This window comes from Hippopotamus amphibius, chromosome 11 (assembly GCF_030028045.1).
Source record: "Hippopotamus amphibius kiboko isolate mHipAmp2 chromosome 11, mHipAmp2.hap2, whole genome shotgun sequence".
Lineage (NCBI taxonomy): Eukaryota > Metazoa > Chordata > Mammalia > Artiodactyla > Hippopotamidae > Hippopotamus > Hippopotamus amphibius.
This window is the reverse complement of record NC_080196.1, coordinates 37,191,212-37,213,447: the sequence shown is the minus strand read 5'-3', so window position 1 is coordinate 37,213,447 and position 22,236 is coordinate 37,191,212. Positions and strand designations below refer to the sequence as shown.

General features: G+C 48.2%; 1 protein-coding gene across 14 annotated transcripts in view; it reads right to left on the bottom strand.

Annotated features, from left to right (window-relative positions):
- The window catches only part of MOCS1 (molybdenum cofactor synthesis 1), a 55,585-nt gene extending 38,533 nt beyond the window's left edge, over positions 1–17,052 (bottom strand). For 3 of the 14 annotated variants that reach the window (XR_009048055.1, XM_057699592.1, XM_057699594.1), the window contains exons 1-3: positions 16,824–17,046; positions 9,987–10,128; positions 8,341–8,508 (exon numbers count right to left, since the gene is read on the bottom strand). Coding sequence is in view for 12 of the 14 variants with exons in the window: in XM_057699592.1 (XP_057555575.1) it covers positions 8,341–8,508; positions 9,987–10,128; positions 16,824–16,946 (433 nt within the window). In the remaining 2 variants the exon portion in view is untranslated. Of the gene's footprint in view, positions 1–8,340; positions 8,509–9,921; positions 10,129–12,045; positions 12,065–16,823 lie in introns of those variants that run through there. The other 11 variants (XM_057699598.1, XM_057699600.1, XM_057699593.1 and 8 more) reach the window with 9 other exon arrangements.
- Positions 17,053–22,236: the final 5,184 nt, after the last annotated feature.

Sequence of the window (22,236 nt, the reverse complement as noted above, 5' to 3'; positions counted from 1 at the left end):
TTTCAAAACTTACTACAAAGCTACAGTAATTAAAACGTATGGTATTGTCATAAAGATAGGCATAAAGACCAATGGAACAGAACAAAGAGCCCAGAAATAAATCCTCGCATATATGGTCAAATGATTTTTGACAAGGGTGCAAAGATCATTCAATGGGGAAAGGACAGTCTTTTCAACAAATGGTGCTGGGAAAACTGGATATCCATATGCAAAAGAATGAAGTTGGATTTGGATCCTTTCCTAACACCATATACAAAAATTAACTAAAAATGGGTCAAGGACCTAAATGTAAGTCCTAAAACAATAAAATTCTTAGACAAAATCATAGGACAAAAGCTTCATAACATATCTAAGAAATCACTGCCAAATCCAATGACACTAAAGACACAGGCAACAAGAAAACAAACTGAACTTCATGAAATTTTAAAAAAATTGTACATCGAGACACTATCCAAAGAGCAAACAGGCAACCCTCAGAATGGGGGAAAATATTTGCAAACCATATACCTGTTAAGGGATTAATATCCAGAGCAACAGAGAACTCCTAAAATTCAACAACAGAAACAATCCAATTCAAAAATGGGCAAAGGACTCAAGTAGACATTTTTCTGAAGAAGATATATGAATGGCCAATAAACATATGAGAAGATGCTCAACATCACTAGTCACTAAGGAAATGCAAATCAAAACTACAATGCAATACTACCTCACACTTCTTAGGATGGCTACAATCAAAAAAAATCCAGAAAACAACAAGTGTTGGTGAGGATGTGGAGAAACTGGAACCCTTGTGCACTGTTGGTAGGAACGTAAAATGGTACCACCACTGTGGAAAACAGTATTGAAGTTCCTCAAAAAATTAAAAACAGAATTACCATATGACCCAGCAATTCCACTTCTGGGTATATACGCAAAAGAACTGAAAGCATGGTCTCAGAGAGATATTTGTACACACATGCTCACAGCAGCATTACAGTAAGTCCCCTACATATGAACAAGTTCCATTCCGAGAGCACATTCATTAAGCCCAACAAAGTTAGCCTAGGTACCCAACTAACACAATCAGCTGTATAGTACTGTACTATAATATGTTTATAATACTTTTTTACACAAATAATACATTAAAAAAAACAAACACAACAAATAAAGAAAACATTTTTAATTTTACAGTACAGTACCTTGAACAGTACAGTAGTAAAGTAATAACAGCTGGCATACAGGGGCTGGCATTGAGTGAACAGGCAAGAAGAAATAGTGACTGGAGGAGGGAGAGGAGGTGGCAGATGGTAGAGTTGAAGGATCCTCAGCAATAGGAGATGGAGGGTAAGCTGCCATTTCACTCACACCTGACATTGATGGCACAGGTTCTAGTTCCTTGCTGGATTCAATTCTACCTACCCTCGTGAAAAAATGATTCAGTGATGTCTGGGGAGTAGCTTTATTTTTTCACGTCATAGATGACATGGTAGCACTAGATTGCATTCTGAACAGCTGCTGCAACCTTCATGTACCGTTCTACGTTCAGGTCCTGTGCCTCAAAAACTAATAGTGCCTCCTCAAATAAGGAAAATCCCCTTGCTATTTCCTGTGTTCTGCAGTTACTTCATCTTCCTTTTGTCTCTCTTCATCCTTTCTCTGGGCCTCCAGTTCCACTAGGTCTTCACTAGTAAGCTCCTCGTGTTGCACAGCAAGGAGTCCAATGTTATAAGAATGAGCGACGTCTACCATCTTTTTGCCTCAACCTACTCTCTCAATTATTTTCACTTCTGTTTCTGTTGTTAATGCTTGGCACTTCTTGGCAGTACCAGCTACATCACCGCTGCTTTTACGCTTGCTTCCGGACATCCTGGGCTTGAAATAAAGATACCATACTACTGTACTCTCTACAGTACTGTAAAGTACACAAAAGCACAACCACTTATAGAGGAAGCACACATGCGACAATGTACACCAGACACGTGAACTAACTTACGGGATTGGACATGCAAATGCACGGTCGCATCTTTGCAAGTTTGCAACCTGAAGGATCATACATAGGGAACTTACTGTATTCACAATAGCTAAAACATGGAAGCAATCCAAGTTGAGCAATGAATGAATTACCAAAATACAGTGTATTCATACACTGGAATATTATTCAGCCTTAAAAAGAAATTCTTCAATATGTTACAACATGAATGAACCTTGAGGACATTATGCTAAATGAAAGAAGCCAAACAGAAAAAGACATACTGCATGATTCCACTTATATAAGGTTCTTAGAGTAGCCAATATCATAAAGCTACAAAGTGGTTTCCAGGGACTAGGGAAGAGGAGAATGGGGAGTCATTGCTAATAGGTGTGGAGCTTCAGATGTATAGGAGAGTGGGGATAGACGGTGGTGATGGCTGCTCAACAATGTGACTGCACTTAATGACACTGAGCTGTACATTTAAAAATGGTTAAGATGGTCAGTTTTATGTGTATTTTAACACAACAGAAAAAGGAAAAAACATCCCAACAGAATTTTCCAGGGAACTTGGTAGGCTGATTCTAAAATTTCCATGGACAAAACTTAGCATAGCTAAAGCACTGTTGAAGAATAAAAAAGACTTATCAGATAATGGACTTATTATGAAGCTATAGAGATAAAGACTGTATGATAATGGCATAGAGATAGACAAACTGAATAGAACAGAACCCAAAAGAGACCAATGCATACATGGTAGGTTTATGGAGGAATTGGGAACTATTCAATAAAAGGAACTAGAAAAAATGAAATTGGATTCCCTGAAATTATCCACAGATTAACTAAGGACTTAAATGCAAAAAGCAAAACTTTAAACATTTTAGTAGAAACATAGGTAGTTGTTCTGACCTTGGGTAAGGTGTTTCATTAATAAGTATAAAAAGCAATAACCATAAAAGACAGAACTGATAAATTTAAGAACTACTGTTTGATCAAAAGCATTGTTACACAACATATGGCTTGTTTTTTCTAATGGGAAGAAAACATTTGCAACATACATCAAGAACTTGGACCAAACCAGTATGAAAGGATAAATAACCAAATGGAAAAATGGGCACATGATATGATTTGGTATTAAAGAGACAAATAAACCTATATGCCTAATAAATATGTGACAAGATGCCTGACCTCATTCTAAACAGGGAAGTACAAATCAAGACCACAATAAAATAGCATTTTATACCCAGTTCACTGGCAAAAGTCCAGAATGATAACACTGAATATTGGGGAGGATCCAAAGGATCCTTGCGTCCTGCTGGGCAGAGTGTAAAGCAGCACAACCCCTGTAAGACAATGCTGAACTGTCTGCCAAGATTAAACAGTCACCTAGTCCATAGCCCGGCAACTGCACTCCTAGGGAAACTGTACACCAAGACACTTGAATGAGAATACAAGTGTTTAAAGCAGCACTGTTTATAATATCAAGAAACTGGAAACAACCCAAATGTTCACTAACAGGAAGTGTGGTGTATTCACATAATGGAACAGGCGATCGCAGAGAAAAGGAATGAACTGCAACTCAGGATGACAAATTTCAGTTGTGTCCAAAGAGTAATTCCTGAAAGACCGCACACTGCACAATACTTATAAAGTTCAAAAACACTATCTCTAAAAAAAAAAAAAAAAAAAAGTTCCCCCAAAAAACCCAAAAAAAAACACTATCTCATTTTTAAAAAGCAAGGGAATGACAAGCACATCATTTAGGAGTGTTTCCTTGGGAGGGAGGAAGTACAGGGTAAGAAAGTCTGCATAGGTGTTTAAAGGTTCTTGCCAGGGTTCTGATTCTTCCAAAAACAACTGATGAGGTAGTGGGTTTCCTTAGGAATTCATAACATTATTAAAACATGTAAATAATTTGTATGAATGAAGTAAAAAAAGGCCATGCACAGATCAATAATGAGTTATTTCATGAACCCAGGATTATGATTTAATTCTATATAACTAGAGTCCCAACAAAAATAAAACAAAAAAACTTCACCCCGGGACTTCCCTGGTGGTGCAGTGATTAAGAATCCGCCTGCCAATGCAGGTGACACGGGTTCAATCCCTGGTCCGGGAAGATCCCATGTGCCATGGAGCAATTAAACCCTTGCGCCACAACTACTGAGCCTGCGCTCTAGAGCCCGAGTGCCACAACTACTGAAGCCCATGCGCCTTAGAGACCGTGTTCCACAAGAGAAGCCACCGCAATGAGAAGCCCACAAACCACAATGAAGAGTAGTCCCTGCTGGCCACAACTAGAGAAAGCCAGCGTGGAGCAATGAAGACCCAACGCAGCCAATAAAAGAAAAAACAAAAACAAAAAAACAAAAAACTTCACCCCATTTCGAAAACCTTTAATGCCTCTCCATTGCATTAGGCCTCTTATGGGCTCTAAGCTGTAAGAACCGGATGCTCCATATTTCATTCCTTCAACATAATGGAAGGAAGGAGGGGAGGAAGGAAGGACAAAACAACAAGAAAGGGAAAGCCTGCAGGACCAAATGATTCTCCAACTAAGCTGTCATCTGACAGCGAAAGTCAGTCTTAAAGTTAGAAGCCAATACAAGTCCTCTGCAAACACGGCCAACACGATCAGAGTACTTGTGTGTTAACAGGCGTACCTTGGGGATACTGTAGGCTTGGTTCCAGACCACTGTAATACAAGCAGGCGTCACAATAAAGTGAGTCGCACGGATTGTTCTGGTTCCCCAGTGCATGGAAAAGTTATGTTTACATTATATTAAGTGTGTAATAGCATTCGTCTAAAGAATGTACATACTTTAATTAAAAAATAAATTATTGCTAAAAATTACTACTACTAAGCCTTCAGGGAGTTGCAGTAGTAACATCAAAGAACTGATCACAGGTCACCATAACAAAAATAATAATAATGAAAGAATTGGAAATATTGTGTGAATTACCAAAATGTGACACAGGGACAAAGTGAGCAAATGCTGTTGGCAGCGATAGGCTTGCTAGATGCAGAGTTGCCACAAACCTTCAATTTGTAAAAAAAACAAAACAAAAGACCATAGTATCTGTGAAGAGCAGTAAAGCACCATAAAGTAAGGTGTGCCTATAGTGTCCCTTTTTAAATTTCTTTGGGAAAATCTCAAACCTTCACCATTCAACATGGCAGCGGCTAACCACACAGGGCCATTTAAATCAATGAAAATGCAATAAAGTTACAAATTCAGTTCCTCTGTCACAACAGCTGTGTGTGAGGCCCAAGGCTGGTTACCTTATCAGACAACACAGAGAGAGAACATTTGCATCACCCCAGAAAGTTGTATTGGACAGCGCTGCCTTAAACCCCTTGAAAAGGAAGGAGGAGCTTGTTCCAACACAAGCCTGGAAGGAGGAGTCCTGGAGCATCTCAGGGTTGGTGTAGGGGATCACAGACGACTGCAGATAGAGAGCTGAGCTGTCTTCTCGGGGGAGATCTACGGCACCAGTCCCGGAGCTGAGAGCCCCAGGCAGGGACCTGGAGTGACCAGGACAGCTCGCTCAGTGAAACCCACAACCCCTTCACTCATGGCGGGGGGAGGGGGGGTCCCTTGAAACTCTCAGCTGGGGAGGGGAGGGCAAGTGCCTGTGAACATCCCAGCTCTGACTGCTGCCCTCCCCTCACCCCAGCCCTTCTTCCCTACCTCAGGGCAGTTTTGCTCTGAAGAAGTCCCTCTGGGGAAGATCAGAGAAGCTGAGATGTCAGAGCCTTAGCAAGCACAGCAGTTGCCATTTGTTTTGGAGCACTGGGGCACTGGGGGAGGGCTGAAGGAGTACAGCTCCACCCAACTCCCCAGCCCGTCAGTGCTCACCCTTAAAGCAAGAGATAAATCCTCCAAAGCAGGTCACTGCAGCCTGTTCCTTGCCCTAACCAGCATCTATGTGGGGATTAACCCTTGCCTGCCCCACGTTATCAGGCAGGACCAAAGCCCCTGAGGTGACCAGTGCATAGATTAGGACGCTGAGGCCCAGGGTGGGGCAGGAACCTGGACGAGCTCACATAGCCGAGGGGTGGAAGAGCCCAGAGCAGGAACAGGGCTGCCACCTCTCCCGGCTCCCTGATCTCTTACTGTGCCAGGCGGTGGCTCCCCTGGAGAGCTCTGTGTCATCTCATCCACACGCGCTAGGTCACCCTTCTCTGCCCAGCAGTAACTCCCCACCCCCCAGCTTGCCCGAGGCCCTGGACAGAGGGCAGATGCAGTAGCCTGACCGAGGGGGCTGGGCTCAGCAGCCAGCAGAGTTCAGCCCTTTCCTGGAACCCAGTCTGCCTTTCAGGCTCTGAGGAGCTGCCTGGAACAGGGCGTCCGGTCAGCTTCCCTGGGCCAGCATGTGCAGTCCTGGAAGGATGGCAGGATTCCAGATCAAGTGACCAGTGGGGGTTGGAGGGAGCTGGCCACAGGGAAGGAGGGAGGAAAGAGCTGGTAGGGGTCCCTGGGCCCCTCCTCAGGGCTCCCACAGCACCTGGGCTCCTCATCAGATGGTGGGCTCCAGGGGCTGCTTCCACCAAAGGGCTGGGGGTGCTCTAAGGCAGGGCCTGCCGCTCACTCCCCTCTGACCCCAGCACAGTGCCGGGTACATAAGAAGGTGCTCCAGAGAACGCTTGCGGAACCAGCAAATGAGTCAGAGAGCTGGGGGCTGGGAGATTCCACCCCGAGCAGCTGGGGTGGGGGCGGAGGGCAGGGGCCTTGGGAATCAAGAACATGGACCCTTGTTTTCCTCTGATTTCATCTTCTATAATTACACGCTCATGGTCTCTGCCTGACCTCGGGGCTTAGAACCAGCATATGGCGAGGGCCGCCCTGCACATAGCACTCGCCACTTGCTGGGCATTTGCTTCTCATTTCCTCCCCAGGTCCACCCTATAAGATAGGCTACCCTCTCTGTCTGAAAGCTTAGGATGGACTTTAAAAGTTGCCCAAGATATTCCACTAGTATGAGGCGCAGCTGGGATTCACACGTGGGCACATCATACTTCAGAGACGGTATTCTGAACCACCTGCATTCACCCAGCAAACACCAGGGAGCTGATTGTGTGCCAGGTGCTTTTCTAGGTGCTCGAAACACAGCTGTGAACAGATCCTGCCCAGCTCCCTGAGAGCTTTCATGCTAGTTAACGAGAAAACAAAAACCAACCAAATAACATAATGTGGTACAGTAGGGTTGCCACACTTTTTCTGTTAAAAGGCCAGAGAGTAAATATTTTCGGCTTTGCCAGCCATATGGTCTTTGTGGCAACTCCTCAGCTCTGCAACATGGGAGATATGTAAATTAGTGGGTGTGGCTATGTGCCAATAAAACTTTATTAATGGACAGTGGATTTAAAATTTCAGGACTTCCTAGGTGGTGCAGTGGTTAAGAATCCACCTGCCAATGCAGAGGACACGGTTTGAGCCCTGCTCTGGGAAGATTCCACATGCCACAGAGCAACTAAGCCCATGTGCCACAACTATTGAGCCTGCGCTCTAGAGGCCGTGAGCAACAACTATTGAGCCCATGTGCCACAACTACTGAAGCCCACATGCCTAGAGCCCATGCTCCGCAACAAGAGAAGCCACCACAATGAGGAGCCTGTGCACCTCAATGAAGAGTAGCCCCCACTCACCGCAGCTAGAGAAAACTTGTGTGCAGCAACGAAGACCCAACACAGCCAATAAAAAATAAACAACAAATTTGAAAAAAAAATTTCATACACTTTTCATGTGCCACAAGTATTTTGTGGTTTTTTTCAACCATTCAGAAATACAGAAACTATTCTTAGCTTGCAGGCCACATACCAACAGGTGCTGGCCCAGTTTTGGCCTGTGGGCTGTATTGTGCCAACTCCTGGGAGACAGAGTGGCTGAGGGGTGTGTGGGGGAAGGGACTTTAGACAGCAGTCAAGGAGGTCTCCCCAAGGAGAAGGTCTCCCCAAGGAGATGACACTGGAGCAGAGCTCTGAATGAGACAGGCAGGGAGCCCAATGCTCCCAGCAAAGGGAACAGCACGTGCAAAGGCCTGGCAGCACGGAGGTGAGGATGAAGGCAGAGAGGCAGGAGGGAGGTCTCTGCAGTTGATGGGAACCAGATCACACGGGCCTCCAAGCCCTGGTGAGGACTTTAGTCCAAATCTGACGTCAAACCACTGGGCTCTGGCACTTACTAGCTGTGTGACCTTGGGCAAGTTATTGAACTTCTTTGTGCCTCATTTCTTAACCAAATGGGAATAATAAGGGTACCTGTCTCAGAAGTCAGTGGGACTTTGCGAGCGTGATGCCCGAAAGGAGTGTTAGCTTCTGATATTAATATTGGAGTCAAGCTGGATGAGGCACGAGCTGAGAGAGGTGGTGACAACTTTCATCAACTCACCCACAACGTCCACCACGTCCGGCCGGATGAGCGGCTCTCCACCCGTGAGCCGGATCTTGTCTACACCTTCTTTCACAAAGAGCCGGGCCAGGGTCAGGATCTCCCCCGTGGTCAGCAGGTCAGCCTTGGGGGTCAGAGGGACACCCTCCTCGGGCATGCAGTATTGACCTGAGGGAAGGGAGGGGATGTGCAGGAAGGAAGTGACTGCAGCGGTCAGGCCGCAATGTCGCCAGTCCCCAGCTCCCCCGCCAGGCCACAAGCTTCTCCTGAACCCCGTCCCAGCCATGAGGAGAGACCCGGCCAAGTCTGAGGGGCCACAAACCCTAGGCCAGATTCTCTTTGGGGCCCACCATTCTCATCTACGAAGTTTAACACCCCTTTCCCATCTGGCCTTGCTCTCCCTCAGCAGGTTAAAGATGGTAAATGAGGCTGACAGCGCAGCCTGGCTGGAGGTAGGGGCAGGAGGAGACACGGGCCCCCTCAGTCAGGGGCCGCTGGGCAGGGTCTGCCTGGAAGGCCAGGGCCCTGGGCCCACTCCTTTTGCCATCGTTCATCTCCTTCGCGTCATCTGGTTTTGACAAACAGTGACCCCTCTCCGTGCATCCTGAGGTGCAGGAGGCTGGGAGGTGCTCCCCGGCCTGGGCAAGCCACTCTCCTCTGTGGCTACACGTGTTCTCACACCTAGTCTATCTCCCTCAGCGATCATCAGTCCCATTTCACAGGTTGGAAAACGGAGGTACCACCTGCTCAGGGTGAGGTAGCAGAAGGGGATAAATGAGGCCGCCTCCCTTCAGTCCCCGTGGGACAGGTTTATCAGTACCAGTGGTCAGGATCTGCTAGGGGGTCATTCAGTCAAATTAGTGAAGGGTCCAGAATTGGTCTTTAAGATAGAATAGGTTAGGTAAGGATATCAGAACATCAGTACTGCACATAATAAATGTTGTTTGGTTAAACATTTACTACATACGCAAGTATTTATTGGGCCGTGAAGTAAATGTATTTCTTATTGTGAGCTACACTGATAGGAAGGAAGGAAGGAAGGAAGGAAGGAAGGAAGGAAGGAAGGAAGGAAGGAAGGAGGGAGGGAGGAAGGGAGGGAGGATAGAAAGAAGGCAGGACAGATGGACAAACACACTGTGGAAGCCCCTCCAGCAGTGGATTCGCCGCGGAGCACTCTGCAGGGGGTTATGAAACAGGACTCTGTGTACCAGCCTGGCCCCAGACAAGTCGTCTCATGGGGCTGGGGTGTCTTCTAGCTGGCAGTGCTGGCCGTGGGCACTGCTGCCTGTCTCACCTGTCTATAGCTCCCAGCAGTCCCATCCCATGGCCTGAACCGTGGGGATTGCAGGGAAACGGGAGGGAGGGAGAAAGCGCCCCGGAGAGTGGGAGATCTCAGGCCAGCCGCAATCCTGAACTCAACAGCAATTCTGTTCTCCAATATCATCCCAAGTCGAACCCAGCTTCCAGGACCATAAAACTCACCCTTGACCCCTACCTTGCCCCTGAACCCCATCTGACAAGCAAGGAAGAAGGGCAGGTGGAGTTTTCTAGAAAGAGGAACGGGGAGGATTGAGAAGGCACCTGGACAGAGAGTGATTTCACGGGCCACTTCAGCAGAGGGACAGGAGCCCAGCAGGGTGACTCACATCGGAGGTTGCACTTCTCGGTGAGGGAGATCCGCAGGTAGCTGTGGCGTCGGCCGAAGCCGTCGGTGAGGAAGGCGGAGAAGGGGACCGTGTGCTCCCTCAGGAACTGCCTCCGTCTGGACGGCACCTGTGATGACAGGGGCTGGAGGAGAGGTGCGAGGAGAGCCCAGCTGGGGACATGACCCCATCAACCATCCCCTCCCTCATCTCTGACACCCGCACACACTGCTAGCCTTTCCACCCGTGTGGGCTCCTCAGTCCTGCGGGTCTGCAACTCTCCTCTCATTCACAGGTTGGGAAATAGGCCTGGAGGGAAGGACCTGCCCCTCCCAGGGCCCACACTCTGCAGGGATGCAGCTGCCTGCCAGCGGGGCAGTAAAACAGAGGGAAGGGCACGAAGCCCCACCCAGCCCCCACCTCCTCCTCTGTCGCCCCTCCCTCAAAGGAAGCCCACCCGGACACAGTCATCTCTAGCCTCTCTTGGCCAGGTCACTGGGAGAGCACGGGCTGCTTGGCACCTGGCAGCATGCCACCTGACAAGCACACCGGAGAGGAGGAGGGAAGCAGGAGCTGGCTGAGAGGGATGGTGGCCTGGGACACGGAAGCCACTTCTGCAACCCAAGCCTCCCATTCCTTACCTTGAGCTCAAAACAAAGTCACTCACTGTGGGAGAGGGGGTGTCACACAAGCTGTTCCCTCCCGGGGGTGGGGGGCTCTCTGGGGCCTCCCCACTGCCCAGGAGGACCCAACAGGCCACACCCCAGGAGCAGCTGGGGGCCGCGCCTGGCTGGGGACAGTAAACCCATGGTGAGGCCTTGGGGCGAGGACAGCACAGCAGGGAGACCCACAGAGGAAGCGAGGCCACTGGCCACCAGGAAGGGAGAATGGAGGGGCCAGGGTGGCCACCACACTAGCCCCACGGCCAGATTCCTTTGGTCCTTGTCCTTCACCCACCCACTGCCAGAAGAAAGGATTAAGAACCGGTTGTTTGGCGTATCAGGGAAGCGGGGGAGATTGCCAGAGGCTGCCCGCAAGGCCCAGACTCATCCTGGGGAGTGAAAGGAGGTAGCCAACCTCACTCTTTCCCAGGTCTGAGCTAGCCTGCACCCCGCCCCAGCTTTAGAACACAACCCGGGTCACGACATGCTGATGAGATAACTGCTTCACAGAAGTAACATTTGCAAGGCATCTTAAGGTTTCCAAAGAAAGTTCTCTATTCCATCCCTACACCTGAAGGGATTATTATAACCAACGCTTGGATGGGGTCCAGGAACACCTCTGGCAGAACCAGGATTCAAATCCAGGTCTTCTGCTTCCAGGTTCTAAATTCTTTCCCTCAGTTGCACATAGGGTGTGTCCAAGAAGGTACAGGAGATGGTACACAGGGTGGGGAGAATTCATTTCTCTAGAATCTTTAGAACAAGGAAATCATGACCATGGTCGCCATCTGTGAGGTCTATGGATAGGGGTCTGGACTGGGGACAAGAACCCCTGGTTTCTGGGCCAGGTGACACATTGGGAAAGTTCCCTAATGCCTCCAGGCTAGCTTTCCCAGCAGTAAAATAAGAACACGGTCATGGGCTAAGGTTGTCTTGCTGTAAAGGAGGGGCTCGTCAGGACACTGGTAGGGAAACACCCGGGATTATCATGATCTTGTAACCTAAGAAAGGAGGCCTCTGGGCCTCCTGTCCAGGAAGAAGAAACACTTACTTCAGAGACCTCCTCAGCCCTGGCTGCATGTTAGAACCATCTGGAGAGTTGAAGAAAAAAAATTCTACTGGAGACCAGCTGAATGCGGATCTCCAGGTGACTCTAATGGACAGCCAGGGTCAAGGGCCACTGATTGGCTCCAGAGGTAGAAGGAATATGAGAGAGAGAGCAGGGGGTGCTTCATGATTTTCCTGGGTCCGTAAAACTGACCTCACTCTGCCCACCCCAACACCAGTTTCCCATATCCTCTAAGAAACCCTGCTCACAGTCCTGTGACGAGAAAGTAGCTGTCATTTCTCTGAACTGCAGTCTGAAATAATCACAGCAGTGTTCCTCCCTCCCTACTCACCCCACGGCCTTTCCACCAGTACCCTTGGGAGAGGGGCAGGGACACTTCAGAATCGAGAGTCCCATCCCCATCGGCCACCAGAGTCCAGGAGCTCCGACACCTGGGAATCAACAGCTATTCACAATTCAGGAATTTGCTCGTCACCCCAGGCCCCACCTCCTCACTTGCCAAGATGCCCTCCTCACCCTAATCTTAACAGCCTGGGGGAGGTGGCTGGGTGAGGGAGGAGCCAAAATAAACTCAGGAATGGGCAGCAAGTGAGAGGACCAAGGAGTATGACTCAGCAGAAACTGGAGAGGGAGGTTTGGAGCCAGGCAACCCAGAATGGAATTAGGCCCTCTGTGCTGGCCATGGGAGGGGCAGGCCAGATTTCACTTCTGAGACCTAGAGTGACCTTCTCCAAATTGATTCAGGTGCTGTACAGCCAGTACGTAACACAGCCTCCTAAACCCATAGGCACATACTCTTCCTCTCTCTCTCTCTTCCTGCCAGGATTGCAAACTCCTCACGTGGATATTAACACGCCTCATGCCTGCCTCCTCTCTCCTCCAACAGTGCATGTCCTACTTTCATTCTTCATTTTTTTCTTTCCTTTAAACCCCCTGGAGCAAAAAACATCAGCACTAGTCAAAGGAGCCGGAGTCCAGGGGGAATTACTGGGCCGATTAGACAGCAATGCCTCTTGCCCACGGGGGGCTGGGACATGTCAGAAGTAGAACACCCTTAGCTGCTTACATTTCCTGGGACCCAGCCTGGACTGGGCTGTTTCCCCTGGATGGGAAGCCTTCCTGCCTATCTTGTGTCCTGGTGTCGTGGCAGGTGTCGAACTGTTGTATCAATGAACAGACAGGCGGGTCCCTAATCCAGAGGGAAAGGTGGTGTGTGTAAAACCCAGTTACACTGGGGTAGCCATTTATTTCTAGGCTGGTCTCTACTGTCAAAACAGTTTAGCCTCGTACAGTGGTTCTCAACTCTTGTTACACATCAAAATCACCTGAAGACCTAAGACGTACAGATGCCAGAGCCCCATCCCAAAGATTCTGACTCAACTGCTCTGGGATGGGGCCCTGGCTTTGTTTGTTTGTCTGAAGCGCCCCTGTTCTATCTGCAGCCCAGGCTGAGAACCACTGGCCCAGCCACACCAGGACCCGGTGCCACTTTAATCTGGGTGATTGCAGTTCTGAGCATAGACTTTGGGGGTAGGTAAACCAGAATTACAAGCCTGGCTCTGTTACCAACTAGCTATAGAGCTAGTCACCACCATCCTTTAAGCCTTAGCTTCCTCATCCTTAAAGTGTGGACAATAAGCCTACCTAATTCAACCAGAGGAGTTCCTGGCATACAGTAGGTGTTCAGGAAGTGACTGCTCCCATTCTCTTAATCTAACTCCTACTTACAAATATCCATCACGTATCCATGGAGGGGCACTAGGTGTGTGTACTGTGACTAGTTTTCCCACTCTTGTCAGCTTGCCTAGTCTTGCAAGGCCCTACTTAATGGCAGAGGGTCTAAGGCTGGGGTTTCAGACTCGCTGTCACACCACTCAAAGCAGGACAAGTGGGGTCTGAGCTTCCCAAGAACCACAGATACTAGTGCTAGTAACCAGGCACTAGGCAGCCTACCATATGCTACTAGTTATATCTTGTCTCCTACCCAATGCAGACTGGGGTGGGGTGGGGTGGGGAAGAGTGGTAAGAAGGGGTTAGTTAAGGGAGGGACCCTGCCCTCAAGGAGTCTTCCCTAATTCAATAACCTTGGGAGTTTGATTTGAATGATAAAGGCCAACCCCCAAATAGCTCTGGAGTGTAGACACTAGAGGAGCAGGAGGAAAAGAAGATAGACCAAACCCAAGTATCAGTGGCCCAGATTTACCTGCTCTTTGGGTGGATGTATACCCAGAGTGGCTCAAAAGTAATCTCTATTAAATGAGGAGACCTGGAGAAGTGTCCAGCCCTAGGCCTTGAACTCTGCTCCCCCTCCAGCCCCACCCCAAGTGTGAGGTATTCACACCTGTGGATCCGGGCAAGGAGAAGCCACACTTCACTGATATAAAGCTTTTGAGGAGCTGGGCAGGTTGGAAGTCCACTCAGCCCCCTGAAAGGTCTCCTTTCCTTCCACATGTGACTGTCCCAGGCCAGGCCCAGCCCTCCTCCTCATGTACCCAGTCCCTTCCTGCACAAACCTCTCCCACATGCGTTCTTTCCGGCCCCCTGAACAGCTGGGTGCCTCTGCCTGGCACAGAGTCACCCTCTTCCCTGCCCCTGAGGCCAGTCCCTTGTTGCCCCAACAAAGCCCGCAAGGAGCCTGAGAGGGAGAAAGATGGGTGTAGTGCTCCTGACAGGTGGAAGCCCTCTGTCCTGGCTGCCCCAGTCGGGCTGGCAGGGAGCTGTGTCTCCCCTCCCACCTCCCCGAGTACCCACACACCGCCACCTTCCCTGTCCACCTGGAGAAGCTCCTCAGTCTGCCCCTGGACCAAGCCCGAGGCCCCCTTCCACCATCCTCACAGCCAGCTCCCTCCCCCCACCTCACATCTCTCACAATCGCACCCTGACACACAGACAACACCCAGTGGCTTTCCTCCCATCCCATCTCTCCAAGCACCTCCCAACCCAAACCAGACCTCAGGGCCCTGTGTGGGGTGTGGGAAAAGGCACGCTGCAGGAAGAGAAGGGAGGACAGGGGTTCCAGAAGCCCCCACCCCCGTTCCTGCCAACTGGCAAGCTCTGTGGATGGGCTGAACATACCTCTGAGATTCTCCTAAGGACATTCTGTGCCCTCCCCCACTGCGTATAGACGGGTTGGTCCACCCCACTGGTTTTAAAGACATGAAGAAGGGGAAGAGACAGGCCCAGGAGCCAGGTCAAGCTGGGGGCAGAGCTAGGGTGAAAGCTTGGGGCTCCCTGTCCACTGCTCTGTGACGTGCACCCTCACCAGATCTGTTTCAAACAGCCAAAAATATCTGCTGACTCCACTGTCTGCAGAGCACCAGGTGAGCACTGTACCTAGGAAAGCAGAGGAGCACCCAGCACCCAAGGAGCAATCTGTCTGCTGAGGAAAACCTTGCTGGGGAATGTCCAGGTGGGAGGTCTTTGATCAAATAGTTGACAGAATGACTATCCTGAGTGTCCAGGTGGGAGGGGACTTATGGGACACAGCACGGTGGCAAGAATAATAATTACAACAAACATGTAATACACACAGCACATACATGTGCCAGGCTCTGTTCTAAATATATATGCATATTAATTATATATATTAACTATTAACTACTTTAAGCCCTGTAACCACCCCATGAGGTAGACACTGTTATTCCCATTTTACAGAGGAGAAGACTGAGGCATGACAGGAGAAAGGACTTGAAGTTCACACACCTAATAAGTGGTAGGGCTGGGATTCAATTCAAGGCATTCTGCTGGAGTCCTGCTAATTATACCTCCCCTCACACTGTAAAGGAAAGGAAAGGAGCAGCCTCCTCCCATCCTCCCCACAGAAAAGAAGCAGGGGCACAGGTGCTAGAGTTTGAGCTCCTGCTCCCTTACTTTACAGCTCAGGGACTCCAGGAAAGTTAACTTCCATGAGCACCCTCACCTGAAAATACAAACTCTACTCACCTACATGGTTTATTGTGAGCACTGAGAGAGACCACAAATGAAGCCACTTAGCACAGGATGAAAGGCACAAAGTAAATTAGGGGCAAGGGGGAGAAGAAACTTTCCTTTTCCTAAATTCTTTAAAGATCTCTCAGCCATCTCTGCTTTCCCATTTTTCCCTCCACGAAGTTCAGAGTTCAAGGATACTGACAAACTTCACCTCCCAGAAGTGTGATCTGCTTATCTGAGGATGGGAGTGGGGGGTGGGGGGGAAGCAAGTTAGGCTGAGGCCCTCCCCCTGGTTGAGCAACAGCAGGTACATGATCTGATAAATGCCAGAACTTAAAGCCCTTGCCAAGAGGTGGGAAAACAATGACCGGATGGGCCTAGAAAAGGCTTCACCAAATGAAAAGAGATGCTTCTCCCAAAATGATTCCCTGACAACATGGGCAAAACAAATTTAAAACTTGTTATGCCGAAAACCCCTCTAAGAGATGCTGTTAAGGACTGAGGGGAGCTATCCCAACCCGAAAGAGACAGCAGAGTCCCTAACCTGCAAGAGCCCACGTCTCGGCTCCACTCTGCTCTAGAATGAGGCGGAACCCTCCTAAGGGAAATGAAGATGAAACAGAAAGAGTCACTGAAGGACGGGTCACAGCCCTGTGACTACAAACTGACAACTGACTATTGGCAGCACCAATATTTTTAGTCAGTGCCAGCCTATGAAGTGGGGTGTCACAAAAACACCTGATCACACACAGGCAACCTTTCCTGGGGGACAGGGAGAAAAATGTTTAAGAGGCTGGTTGTGAGGCAGGGCTGAGAGGGGTACTAATAACATCCCACTGGTCCCAGAGTCCTGCCCCCCTGCTCCCCCATCTCTGGGAGTCACTCAGACCTGGAAAGGGGTTGCATGGATGGGTGGGCAGGGAGGTTTTTAAGCCAGACACCAAGGAGCGCCCCCACCCCGCCACCCCACGTTGGGAAACAGGATGAGACTGGGCAGTCTATCTAGAGAACATCATCCCACTCCTCTCGCCACCCCTAATTAAGCGCTGAGGAGTCCATCCCAGAAGCGGACACCCCTCCCAGAAGCAGCAGCCGCGAACTGGCCGGGGTGCTTCTGGGCACAAGGTGCAGTTGCCAGGCCACCCCCTCCCCAGTTAAGCGTGAATGCGAGCTGCTCACCTCCACTGCAGGTTGCGAGGGCTCCCCGGGACGTGGCTGCGTCACCGGAGCCCCCGAGCTGCAGCTCCGGACGCTGGACCTCAGGACCAGCCGCAGCATCCGGGACACTGGCTGAGCCGCCATGAAGCCTGTCGGCCCGGGCGAGATTCCACTGGGTAGCCACCTTCAGCAGCACGATAGCCCGGGACTCACCGCCTAGTCCTCGCGGCGGGGGCGAGGCGGGGCGGGGGCGGGGGCGGGGCCCGCGCAGCCAATCGGTGAGGGCGCCTTGCCGCGCCGCGCTGCCTCCTGGGAGTTGTAGTCCTCTCCCTCTGCTCCTTTCCCTAGAGGGTAAGCGTTCTAGGGCTCAGAAAGTACAAGTTCAGACTCAGCCAAAGATTTTGAGTCTTTTCCTACAGGCAGCTCTGGACTTTGCGCCAGTCACACCAGCACCTAAGAGCTTTAGGGACAGCTAAATGAAATTAAGGAGGTGCCAAAATAGTAGGTTATCAAGAGAAGTAATATTTTAATGCAATATTTTAAAAAGTCAGAATCAGTGCAAAAAAAAAATCCATAATGAACAAAATATCAACATCTTATGTAAAAACAATATCTGATCCTGTATGTTTATGACTTATCTAACTCCCTTCACTGTAGTCTAGGCCATGGTTGTAGGATGGGCATAGATTCTCTCCTTGTATCTCCCTCCGTCAAGATACACTTCTCCAGGGACTTCCCTGGCAGTCCAGTGGTTAAGACTCTGCCCTTACACCTCAGGGGACACTGGTTTGATCCCTGGTTGGGGAACTAAGATCCCATATGCTGTGGGGTGTGGCCCCCCAAAAAGATTTTTTAATTTTTAAAAAAGATACATTTCTGGGCTTCCTAGGTGGCGCAGTGGTTAAGAATCCGCCTGCCAATGCAGGGGACACAGGTTCGATCCCTGCTCCAGGAAGATCCCACATGCCACGGAGCAACTAAACCCGTGTGCCAAAAAAAAAAAAAAAAAGATACATTTCTCCAACCATGCCCCCAAAGGACACTGACAATTTTGGCCTCTCTATTTTAAAAACTATGTAGCAATAAGTCATAAAATGAGTGGACATCACCTTTGGAATGCTTGCTACATACCAAACACCATGCTAAGCATCACTTAATACTTACAGCAATCCTACAGTTACTAGAATGTCAACGTTGCAACTTAGGAAACAGAAGCTTAGAGAGGTTAGGCAATTTTTCCAAAGTCACCTATCAACAGTGGTTTAAACCCAGGACAATATGATTCCTAAAGTCAAGATTCAGTATGTATCGGGAATTGTGCCAGAGGTGGGGGGGGGGGTCCCTTTCTCTCTCTCAAAAACAAAGAACCAGAGTCTTTAAGATTTTTCACGAAATGCAAACTCAGTAATGAATTTATGTACTAAGAATCTTTACGCTCAAATAGGTCTATGTATTGTAGTCAAAACTATCACCGTGGAATTGCAAGAACCAAGCACAATAACATTGTGGGAAACTCATCTTTATTTTGAAGCTAAAATCACCCAGCTGTTCTGAAAGTCTCATTGCATTTGTACAAATCAGTTGTAGTCAGTTGTTTTCTCCTTTCCACTAGTCTATCAATTCTTCAAGACCAGGAACTATATCCTTATTTCCTAGTATACACTTGGCAGCTAGTATGCTTCAGTTAAAGTTCAGACAATAGGTGCAGGGGGTGAGGGTGTGTCTGGATACATTTGAAACAGTGGGACAGGCCTGACGGAAGTCTATTTGCAAAGGGCCTGAGGACCCATGGAGGACTGTTCAAGCTCTGTCCACAGCTAAGTTTGATGCCTGTCTTCCCTCTTCCACCCCAGCCCCCCAAACAAAGGACCCGGGACAAAACTTGGAAGCAACCAAGATGTCCTTCAGTAGGTAAATGGGTTAATAAACTGTGGCACATCTAGACAGTGCAATGTGATTTCAGTGCTAAAAAGAAATGAGCTATCAAGCCATGAAAAGACATAGAGAAAACTTAAATGCATACTACTAAGTGAAAGAAGACAGACTGAAAAGGCTACGTACTATATGATTCCAATTATATGACATTCTGGAAAAGGCAAAACTATGGAGGCAAGAAAAAGATCAGTGGTTGCCAGAGGACAGATGACCAAGTGGAGCACAGAGGATTTTTAGGACAGTGAAGCTATTCTCTATAATACCACAATGATGGTACTGATCAGTATTCATTTGTCCAAACACATAGAATGTACACCACCAGGAATTAAGCCAATTGTAAACGATGAACTTTGGGTACTTGTGTTGTGTGTAGCTTCATCAGTTGTAACAAATGTACCACCCTGGTGGGGGATATTGATAGTGGAGAAGGATATGCATGTGTGGAGGCAGGGAATAGACCGGGACGTTGACATCTACCAAATGCTTGGATGGCATCACCCAGGCACCCTTGTTTCTGGTTTCCAGGTGGATCTGGCTAGTAGGAGGCACAGGCAGGAGATCAGAGAGCAGGAGGAGAGAGAAGTCAGAGTATTTATTCCTCCTGCCTGTTTTGCCATTGTTTGGCACTGACTGTGCTTTTCTACAACTATACTTGCTGTTACGTGGCCCTTCTACCATGAGTCCGGCTCTCACCAGGTCCAACACCACCATTTCTAGCCATTGTCCATACAGGCTGGGGTGGGGTTGGCTTTCCTCTGTTGATGCTCACGGATGCCTCAACATCCGTGGGCACTCTAACTCTGCCCACGCCTCAAAAATGGTCCCTTCAAAAGTCCCAAGTGTGCTGTCTGTTTCTTGCTGGTTCCATGACTGATAAAGGATCTAAGGATTCTCCCTCTGGTAGTACCTTAGATTCACCCTTGTCGATAGTGGAAATTACAACAGAGTGATATAGTTTATTTACCTATATGCCTTCTGCAATATAAGCCCTTTGAGGACTGGTGCCAAATTTAAGTCATCTTTCATCACAGCATCTAGCATGGTGTTTAAGGCACAGTAACTTCCCAATAAATGTGCATTAAATAGTACATTCTATATCCTTGACTTGCCTTTCCAGTGAGGTGGCTGTATAGTCAGGATGGGCTAGATTGTGCTGTTATAACAAACAACCCCAACATCTCAATGGCTGAAAACCACAAATATTTCTCATGTGTGTTACATGTCCAGGAAGGGTTAGCTGGGAATTGTTTCCCATCAGTGTTGTCCTCCTCTGAGCCCCAGGATGATGGGGCAGCTAATATTCACATAGAATGTTAGTGATTACCAAGAGGAAAGGAGTGTGCAAAAGAGCAAACTGGCACTTAGAGCTTCTTTCTGGAAATGCCACACATCACTCTGCTCCAAGCAAGTCACATGACCACATCTAATTTCAAAGGGAAGAGAAACTTAGCCCCCTGGCAGAGAAGGGAAGCAGATATTGGTGAACAGTAAAAATCTTACCAAGGGAACAAACTTCCTCTTGTGCTTTAATGTATCATCCAGGCTCTTCCCTTTATTCATCCCTTTATTCAGTATGCACTGCATACTGAAACCAGCCATGGTGGTTTTATGTGTTTGCACATGTCACCATAGTCCCAGAGCCATGAAGTGCTGACTCCAGCATCCAGTTGTCTGTCATCAGCAAAATTAGAAGGAAGAGAGTTTGTAACGTCTTTAATTCAGTGGTTCTCAGTGTGGGTTTCCGAGGTCAAATGTTTTCATAATAACACTAAGATACTATCTGCCTTTTCCACTCTCATGCTCCTATGACTGTACAGAGGAATTTTACATAGGCTATCGGAATGTGATTTCAAAACAGACTGAATACAAAAGCAGATATGAGGACCCAGCTGCCTTCTATGAAGCTCAGCATCAAAGAGATTTGTGAAAATGCAACACAATGCCACCTTTCTCCCTAATTTTTGGAAAATATAATTATTTTATTAAAAGTGTTTTTAATAGGTATTGACTTTGTTAATTTTAAATGAGTTAAACATTTAAAAATTTCTCAATTTCTAATATAATAAATATAAATTTAACAAATAGTAAATATATATTAGATAGACACACACAAGCAAAACTTCTGTGGGGTCGTTGGTACTTTTAAAGAGTAGAAAAGGTTCTTAATAAAAAGTTTAAGAATTGCTGTCTTCATATATACTGCCTCATCTTTTGCAGACCCAGAGGCATCCTAATAGTGCTTTATAATTGCTCTCTGATCACTTTATCTTCCCTAAACCATAAAATAAAACAAAACATAAACTCATGTCAATTCTCTTATTTCCCTGGGCTCCTGGTGGCCTGCTTGTTTTGTTAAGGGGTTTGTGGTGGAATGATGATTTCAGGAAGTCCTCCCTAGCAGCCCAGGTTCAATGCCGGAGCCCCACACTGGGAACCAACCCCACATTTCAGGTCTAACCTCTGCCAGGTAGTCACTTTCTACTAGTTTAGTTCCGGTTCCTCATCAGTGAGAAATCATAAACGGGTCTTCAGTTTTGTTGTGATTAAATCATATAGTGCATAAGCAAGTGCTCTATTGTGTTTATGATACTGTCTGGGAGCAAGGAATGCCTTACGAGTGTCACCAAAACCATCCTTGCCCCACATGAAAGAGATTAGATTGATTCCTTTGGGGTCATTAAGCCTCTAGCAGAGCTTTTATTAGAATTAAGTAACCCCCATGAGGGATATGTGGGTCCATTATAAACCATGAATACCTCAAATCAAATTAGCTTAACTACTTTCCAAGAGTAGGTAACTGAGAGTAATAGCGGGAAATGAGGTAAGTATAATAATGAGTTGGGAAGATTGAGAAGGGATTGCAAAGAAGGATGGGTTCTGATAGCACCCCGACTACCAGGGAGCCCTGAGACTTTCAGCACGTGGGAGAAGAGGAGGGCATGGGAGGGCCCTGAGAACCTTCTTCGGAGACTTCCCACACCTTTCGTAGACCGGCCCTTCATCCCTATTGTGAAATCACTTTGAATTGTTTCTCCTCCTAATCTCTTTCTGAGTGTATGGTGGTTTAAAATCGGTCCACAAATTCTTAACTATTCCTCACTTCAAAAGGTGGAGCCTAGTTCCCCTCCCCTTAAATGTGGGCTGAATTTAGGAGAATTAGCAAATGGAATGTGGCTAATGAGATGGTATTAGGCTTCTGGGGGGTAGTTTGTGACAGACAAGTGGCTTCCTCCTCGCTCTCTCTTGAATCACTCACTCTGGGAGAATCCAGTTACCATGTTGTGAGTAGCTCTTTGGAAAGGCCCACAAGACCAGGAACAGAGACCTCCTGCTGACAGCCAGTGGGAAACGGAGGCCTCCAGCCAATAGCCATGTGAGTGAGCCATCTTGGGCTCGGACCCTCCACCCCCAGCCAAAGCCTGACTGCAGCTCTTGTGGGTATCTTGACTGCAATCTCATGGTATACCCAAGCCAGAACCACACCACTGGCCACTGCCAG